The 8,793-nt window shown below is 47.4% G+C and overlaps 1 protein-coding gene across 2 annotated transcripts; it reads right to left on the reverse strand.

Annotated features, from left to right (window-relative positions):
* Nucleotides 1–636: 636 nt before the first annotated feature.
* SP8 (Sp8 transcription factor) lies at nt 637–5,232 on the reverse strand. 2 transcript variants are annotated; one of them, XM_010366733.2, is made up of 3 exons: nt 5,125–5,232; nt 4,299–4,395; nt 637–4,143 (listed from the first exon to the last, which is right to left on the reverse strand). In XM_010366733.2, the coding sequence occupies exon 3, from the start codon at nt 4,108–4,110 to the stop codon at nt 2,641–2,643; it is 1,470 nt and encodes a 489-aa protein (XP_010365035.1). In that variant the 5' UTR covers nt 4,111–4,143; nt 4,299–4,395; nt 5,125–5,232; the 3' UTR covers nt 637–2,640. The 2 variants fall into 2 exon arrangements, with proteins under 2 accessions (XP_010365035.1, XP_010365034.1); XM_010366732.2 differs by lacking the exon at nt 4,299–4,395 and having other exon boundaries at nt 5,125–5,226.
* Nucleotides 5,233–8,793: the final 3,561 nt, after the last annotated feature.

The following is an 8,793-nucleotide window of genomic DNA, read 5'->3' on the forward strand; positions in this document are numbered from 1 at the left end:
ATCATTGACACCTATGAACAATAGCCTAGTAAATAGATTAAGGTTTAACCTTCCCTTTCTTTGGTGGCTGTTTAGAGACTTTTAAAGAACAAATAACTCATTTCAACAGGAATCTACTACTGATATTTACCTCTACATAATCTTTAGCTAAGACTTGGAATGCCAAAAACAAGCTTTTATTAGCTTGACCTCCTCCACCTCCTAACAACAAAAGTTGTCCCCAAACCCATGTTTTTATTTTAGATGTACTGATCTTCCAATGTAAGGCTTGGCTTTTTAAATACTACATGCAATCAATGGCCAACAACCTGACTCCTTCTGGAGACTGAGAAGGAAAGAGAATGGTGAAATTTCTTTGAATTGTGACTTAGTACAAATTTTAAGAGGTCAGTAAATCCTGATGCTATGAGCTAAATCTACTGGTAAATAATCAATTACATTCCTTAGACACTATAATCTTTATCTTGGTAAACAGAGAAAACACAGCTTTGCCAAATAGATCTTTCCATCTAACATCTTAAAGGTAATTATTTAAATATTACCACAACAGGGTTATATTTTAAATTAGAAATTAACTGAAGATAAAATGCACATGTCCATAGTTTAAAAAGGGGAAAAAATACAGATTAACTAGCCTAGTCTTTTATCTGAGTTTATTAATACCATTTAAAATATTACAAATAAATCAATTACATTTCATGCATTTAAAATGCAAATCTAAAATGCTCCAGAGAAAGGCTTTTCATTTCAATGTGAAATATCCAAATTATTTCAACATTACAGTGAGCAATTAGTTTGCAGAATCTGCAAACATTTAAATGTAGTGTCAGAAGTATTTATTAACAGTTAACAATATTACCTTCAGGAAATACACAAAGGTCAAAGTTAGTTGAGTTTCACTTGGACAATTTATTTAATACATGGGTTTTGGCAGACCCACTTATTATGAAATATAGGAGAACTCTCACTTTAACTATGCCTGAACTGCCAGCAAATGCAAATAAGTACATGCTCCATTAAATTAAATGTCATCCAACATTTATCAAATATTGTCTTAGTTACAGCTTGATACCTATCTAAATTCATATTTGAGCAAAACTAGGCCCCGAAAGTGCGTTTGTGGCTCTGCACCTCCAGAAGTGAGTTCAAAAAACCTGCAGCTCATCAGAACTGCAACAATAACTCTTAATTTTCTTGTGACAAAAAAAAAAAGTTTACTTCAATATATTTTCAAATATTTACTGGAAGTAATGTACAAGAAAAATACTATACAAAATCATCTCCTGGACAACTGTACCTCACACCCTTACACTGGTGGAGTTATATTTAATTGGTAACTAATCTAGAACGATTCTCCAGTTGTACAAACCATTAGGTTCAGATATATTTTACAAAGGTTCTTTTTTATTTTCCTATTTCCCCTTTTTTGGCATTTAAACTACAGCCTCGTCTGAAATAAATGATAGCTTCTTCACTTGTTTGTAAGTTTAAACCACACAAAAAAAGTGTAACCCTACGATCTTCAATGTATTGCAAGAATTTACAGAAATGGGTACTATACAAATTGACGGCCGGATTAACAAAAAAAAAAAAGATTGGGAGGTTATGTTTGGGAGTGGTGAAAAAACGAGGTAGAAAAGGACAAACATGGAGATAGTTAATCTGGTCTCACCGGAAAGGAGTATTTTTGCATAAGAAAAAAACACCTACCCTCACCCCGCCCCCACCCCATAAGTTAATGCGGTCAAAATAACTTTGGGATCAATACTAGCAGTTTCGAGAGAAAGAATTGCTCTCCGTTAGAGGAAAAAACTATCATAGAAGGGAAACCAAGTGGAAGGTTGCTATTTTCCCCTCAGTTTTTTAGTTAAAAATAAAATATATGCTATAAAGATGAAAGAAAGCTGCTGCAGCGATTCGACAAGACTGCCCTTTGCTGAAACTTGCATCGGTTCCACCTCAGGAACAAAGAAAAAGAGGCAGAGCTGACATTGGGAGATCTAAACTCTGCAAACTCTGGGTCTCGGTGCTGCCAAAAGGACACCCCACCAAGCACCGACAGCCTGCGCAGGGCGTCCGGCGATGCCCAGGGGCCTGGCAGGGTGCTCCGAAGTCGAGGTGCCTAGGTCAGCGGCTAGGTCAGCCCGGTGGCGCTGTTCTGCCCAGGCCTCCAGCCTCGCCCTCCCCAATGCTCGGGCTCAGGCTTGCTCAGCCGGGCCGCTCCTGCCCGTGCCGAGGCCCGCAGTCTACCAGGCACTGGATTAGTCCAGCTCTACCTCCAGTGGCCGCTTCCCTCTAAAAGTTACGCCCATCACAACCTGGGGGTGGAGAAGGGGAGGACAAGGAGGGGAGAACGAGAAATAAAGGCCCGGCGAGGCGCGGGTTCCAGCTGCACCGGGTTCAGACAGCGTTACCCGCGGAAAGGGAAAGCCAGGGCCTGGGACAGGATGAGTTTTACTTACATGTCCATATCCCCTTTACAAAGTTAAGTCACAGAAGGAAGAGGAGGGGCAGAAACAGAAAGAGACAGAGAGCGAGTCGGATGCAATAGGGAGAGGCTGGAGTCGAAGTCGGGACAGACAGGGCCCAAGAGGACTCGGTGGGAGGAGGTCGGGGAGAGAGGCGGGCGCAGGGTGGGCGTCACTCTAGGCCATTGCGATGCCCGGGCTCGGGGGGCTGCAGCAGCTCTGGGGAGTGGCAGGGCGGGCTGCCCGCGGCGCTGTGCTCGCTGTCGGTGTCGCTGCCCTTCTTGCCGCCGCTGCCTGAGCCCGCCGAGCCGCCGCCGCCGCCGCCGCTGTGCGTCTTCACGTGCTTGCTGAGGTGGTCGCTGCGCATGAAGCGCTTGTTGCAAACTGGACAGGCGAAGCGTTTCTCACCGGTGTGGGTCCGCAGGTGCCGCTGCAGCTCGTCTGAGCGCGTGAAGCGCTTGCCGCAGAAGAGCCAGTTGCACACGAAGGGCCGCTCGCCCGTGTGCCAGCGCAAGTGCGCCTTGAGGTGCGAAGTCTTGCCATACACCTTGCCGCAGCCCGGGATGTGGCAGCTGTGCAGGCCCTTGCGCCGCAAGCTCGCCCCGGCAGGGCCCAGCCGCTCTGCCTCCTGGCAGTTGGGGCAGTCGCAGGTGGCGCGGCCGGAGTAGCGGCGAGCTGAGGAGCGCGGGGAGCCCCCCAGCGGTGCCGAAGGCCCAGCGCTCAACATGGAGCCCCCCGCGCCGGCCAGCGGCGACGGGGCCGAGTCCGGGTAGGAGCCAGGCAGCACTGGCTTGAAGCCGTCCATGAGATGCTGCCCGGCGGGGCTGAGCAGGTGCGAGGAGGCGCCGCTGCTGAAGGCCGAGTGACTCAGGCCCGAGTAATCCGAGTTGTAGCCTCCGAGCGGTGAGTGCAGCGAGGTTTGAAGCCCCCCGGCAGCAGGGTGCAGCGAGCCGGGCAGCGCAGCCGCGCCGTTCGGGTTCTGCACGTCGATCCAGCCGGCCCCCACGTCCCACCAGCTGGAGGCGCCGGCCGAGCCCACCTCTCCCGCAGCACCCAGGCCCGGGTGCGAGGGCTTGAACCACGACTCGTACGGGTGCGCCATGCCCACCCGCGGGTAGATGCCCTGCAGCCCGTCCACAGAGGTGTGCACCTTGGAGATGAACACCGGCTGGTGGGAGCCGTCCTGCGAGTGCGCTGAGGAGCCGCCGCCGCCGCCCCCGCCGCCGCCGCCGCTGCCGCCGGAGACTCCGGGGGCCTGGAAAACAGAGTAGTCGTTGGCGAAGGGCGAACTGGAGGCGGCAGCTGCGGCGGCGGCGGCGGCGGCTGCGGCGCTGCTGGAGGTGAGGGAGAAGGCGCTGGAGCCAGGCGAGCCGCCGCAGCTGAAAGAGTCGGACACCAGGGCTGCGGCAGCCGCGGCTGCTGCAGCGGCCGCCGCAGCCGCTGAGGACGAACCGCCGTTCCTGGAGGCCCCGGACACGCCGAAGCTTGAGAGACTGGAACCCACTACGTTGCAGCTGGAGGAAGAAGAGGACGAGGAGCGTTTCCAGGGGTGGAAGCCTTTCCCGAAGGAAGAAGAGCTGTCCGAGAGGGAGGAGGGAGATGGGCTGGGGCTGCCGATCTTATTACAGGTAGCAGCAAGCATGGCCAGAGGAGTCGATCCCAACCTCGGTTCTTCCTGCGAGAAGGAGGAGAGAAGGAGTGGGGGAGGGGAGGTGGGCAAAGGGCCGGTGGGGGGGGAGGAAAGGAAGAAATGTGCATCAGTCCCCCGGTAGCCTCCAAAGCGCCCCACTGCACCCCATCTCTCGCTGCGGCGCGCCGCCACCAACTCACCTGGCACCCCCAACAGCCCCGGTGCCCGGCCGCTTCCTACTCTACAGGAGGGGACAAGTTTGGCTGCCGGCGTCTGATTCGGGAGCAAAGCACCACGCTAAAGAAGAGTTTCACAAGTATTCTCACCTAAAACAACACTCTCTTGCACACAAGGCCCCAGACACTTCGTAACAAACAAGCAAAAAGTCCAGATTGGAAAGGAAGGAAGTTTTCTTTGCCGAGAAGCCTGGGGGAAAACCATTGGATTGCTTTCAGAAGCTCTTCCCCTGTAATCCTGAGAGCTTTGAAAAACCTGTTCCGGTCCCCAGAAACCCATCCTGGGTTGTTTCTCCCAGGCCAAAAGAGGTCAAACTGTAGCGCTCACTCTTTCTTTCTTTCTTTTTTTAAAAGCATATCTACAATAGTAAAAACGAGACGAGTTCAACGTACCTGCGAGACAAGGCGGGCTGCAGAATTTTTTTTAAGGGTTAGGGGAAGAATCTGCACTTTGCCCAGTAGGAAAAACTTGCTCTCTTTACCCCCGAAATCGGTGCCTGTAAAATGGTCTGGGCGCAGGTCTCCCGGGCAGGGAGCAGTCAGGCGCTGCGCGGTGGCTTGTCTAAACGCCCTTCGAACCTTTTCCTGCGCTGAAAAAAAGTGACTCTGCCCCCTTCTCCCCCTTTTTCTTTTCTCCAAACTCACTTGTATTTAAAGGAAAAAAAAAAAAAAAAAAAGCTCTCAATAGAGAGACTGATAGCCCGTGGCCTGGCCGGGGCGACTTTAACCCCCTCCAATCGGCAATAAAAGGAAACTAATTAAACCAGCAAGAGAAAATCCTGAGACTCACCCCTAGAAGTGAAGTTGCCATCACACAAAAGTGCCCTCCTCCTCTCAGAGGATCTTTTTTATATTGATAAATCAGAGGCAGTGTTTTTTTAGAGGTGTGCAATACAATGATCAGTTCCGCCCATTCCACCACAACTGTAGCTCCCTCTCCGGCTTTGAAGTGCCGCGGAGGCGCGGCCAGCCAATCTGCGGCCTCGCCGGGCCGCGCGGCGCGCGCGCCGTGAGGTCATCGGCGCCGCCGCCTGCCGCCGTGGTGGATAGGGGAGTGGGAGCTGAGGGGGCGGGGGCGGCTGCTTGTGTTACAAAGCGCAAAGCGCGCGCGCGCGCGTGTGAGTGTGTGTGTAACAATGTAACTGTGTGCGAGTGTGACCAGGCCGAGGAGAGGACACTGCGGAGGCGGGAGGGAGGGGGGATGTGGGTGTGACACTGTAACTGTGACAGTGTGGTAAAGGGGGGAGTGGAGAGAGTGCAGAAAAGGGAGGGTTGTGTGAAAGGATAACTGAGTGTGCGACAAAGCGGGGTAGACAGAGCAATTAAGTGTTGAGGGGAAGGGTGTGAGTGTACGGGAGTATAACTGTGAGTCTGACAAACCTAGGGAGGAAAGAGGGACTAAAGTGGGTGGGGGGTGAGTGTGTTTGGTGTTGGGGAAGGAGGGCTGTGAATATGTGTGTTTGTGCGACAGAGAAAAGGGAGGGTGTGTGTGGGCGCTTGTGTTGTGTGCGCGCACCAAAGCTGGTAGTTGGGAATGGGAACAATGCAATAAAGTGTGTTTGTAAGAGAGAGACTGTCGAGCTGAAGAGGGAAACCGACTAAGTTGATGGAGGCTGAGTGAATAAATATTCACAAACGCTGCCCCCGTCGCCAACTTCCTTTGGCTCCTTGTACCTAAAATATTGAGTGATTTTTTTTTTCTTCTTACCTTGGTAAACACCGTCACTACATTTTTTAAGAAGATCTTGATACCCACCTTTTCTTTCCTGGCTCTCCAACGAAACAGTAGAAAGGTTGAGAATCTAAGGAGTATTTTTAGGGATGCGTTGGGACGTGGATGCGCGCCTGCGCGCCCGCGAGTTGTTTCTTTGATGCCGTGGCTTTTTTTTTTTTTTTTTTTTTTTTTCCTGAGGTGGAATTCTGCTTTAGAAGTGCACGTCTCACTGGGGAGGAGGTGCGTTGGTCCCGTGGTGTTGAGTAAATTTCAATACAAAAGGATTAGATAGAGAAGGGAGTAAGCGAGGGTTGTTTTTTCTTTGGGTGAGAAGTTGAAGAGCGTTTTATGGAATTCAGAAATTTTCGCAGAAAATCCCACTGCCTCTTTCTGAGAAAAGAATCAGTACTTTGATTGAAATATATGGGTTATATTTATCTAAGAATAGAGAGGAGCTTTTGACAAATCTTGGACCACATTTATCCAGGCGTCAGTGTCTAATGGCGATTGGTCCAGAGATCTATCTATGAGTGTGTGTGCATGTTAATAGAGACACTTAGTTCAAATTCGGTGGGGTTTAGTCATTTGCTTGCCATTTGTGTTATTAGTTGCCTTCAGAAATGCCATTACAATTTCACTGCCACCACAAGGGAACTTAAACCACAGAAAGCACACCACCAGTGTAGCAAAAAGTCCAGTCTTTACAGCCCTACTGAATATTCATAAGTTATAAAAACAGTTCATATTTTTAACCAGTTACAAATGCTCTCAGAAGTCTAATTTTAAGATGAAATCAACTAAAATGTGACTAGCTGGGAGAACTGTTTTATTTTGACTGGGGAAACATTTTTATTTTATTGTTGTGTTTGAACCCCCCTCGAGGGTTTCACAGCTTCTAGGGATGTCAAAATATCCTCCTGTGGTTTACAGAATTCCGAAGTCAGGTTGTATCGTGTAAATTTCATTGAGCAGAGTTGAACTGATGTTTGTGGTGTGAGAGTATGCATTTCTGACCCTTTTTTAAACGCTGTGGGGATATTGACTGTACATCATATCTATTGATTAAGGGGGTAAGGTATACTCTCATACTTTGAAGTAAGTGTGAAGTAAATTAATGAACTGCTTTCTTTCTCTGAAGGCTGACGCTTACCATAAATGTCATGTTTCTCCCTGCAAGCCGCACTGAATGATTTTAGCGTGTTGAGAAGGCGTGACAGGCCAGCCCAGAAGGAGGAAGGGGTGGGGGAAGGAGGGTACTCCGTTTAACAAATAAAAGAGAATTAACTTCATTGCTTTGGTCTCCTTCCGTAATGATATTCATTTTAAGGGCCTAATATACAGTTGTTCAGATTTGGGGTTTAATTCTAATCAATACCATCATCCTCAAAGGTGGAGAAAAACAGCTTTGAGGGGAGGCTCCCATCTATGACTGATTATTTATTTTATCTTTTTATCCTCCTATCTTCTGGAAGTGAGGCAGGACTATTAAAAAGTTAAATGCTGATACTGAGAGTAAACAGAGGCGTTAACACTGTTTCCTCAAAAATGCCAGGAATTAGAAAAACCCAGCGTCATGTGACTGCAGTTTTGAGCTACCTAATTCTAAGATTTTTAATGTGTATAAATTCACTTTAGAATCATATATCATTCTTCCTATAACATAAGTCACAATGTTGGTGTGGATTTAATGAAAATACTGGATTCTTCAATTTGTGTAAGATTGGCTTGCAGCATTTGGGGATTTCCACAAAGGTTTGTATGTGCAACTTTCTTCATTATATATATGTATATATATTTTTATTAGAAATATATGTATATTCCATTTACTTTCATTTAAAAAGTGAGCGATTTCTTTCATAGTAGCATTGGTCAAAGGGCATTTTTTTTCTTGTACTATCCTTCTTTCACTCCCTCTCCAAAAGAAATAGTTAGTGTTTGTGACATGAGGCAGAAGGCAGCAGTGTTAAAAAGACAAACAGAATTATATAATTGACCAAAAATTTCAGCAGTCATAATTTTGTATCTAAACATGCTTGAAACTAGACTTAATGACAGCTCTTTCTCCACTTTGGAGAAATGACCCGATCATTCTTAAATCCTGTCCCATAGGAGAGAACATCTGTAATCCATTGTTGATATAGCCTGCCTGGTAAAGCATTTCAGGGTGCATACACTTCGGTTTAATTTTTACGATATTGATTATTACTCGAGTATTATATTGTGATAATATAGATGTTTGAAAAAGAGGGGGAAGAAAAATAGGAAGTACAGGCTTTCTCACATTAATTAAAAGTTTCCCCACCCCATATGAAGTTTAATGTGCTGGCAGGAAGAGGGGTAGATGGATATTCTGCTGTTTCTTGCAAACCTGTGGGATCCACTATCAATAAAGCTAAAATCTATTAGCATTCTGTATGCATCTGCAGCATAAATTTCATTTGAATTTCAAATTTAATAAACCAGGAGGTTTTTAATCATCCCTGGTTTTATTTGTTTGATATTAACATGCTTATTGACCGGGTCTGGTGACCAGTTTGATCATTACAGGACAGCAAAAAGTTAATTAAAACGACCACAGCCCCTTAATCATATCATCTGTCTCATCCATGTCGCTCTCTTTATTACCGGTGATGATGGATAGTCTCCCAGATTAATTTCTCTGTTTCTTCGATTTGGACAACAGCTTTTGGGACCTAATTTACATCCTGGGAACAACTTGCTCAAGTATATCTAACACCTTGCAGC

The sequence above is a fragment of the Rhinopithecus roxellana genome, chromosome 6, assembly GCF_007565055.1.
Source record: "Rhinopithecus roxellana isolate Shanxi Qingling chromosome 6, ASM756505v1, whole genome shotgun sequence".
NCBI lineage: Eukaryota > Metazoa > Chordata > Mammalia > Primates > Cercopithecidae > Rhinopithecus > Rhinopithecus roxellana.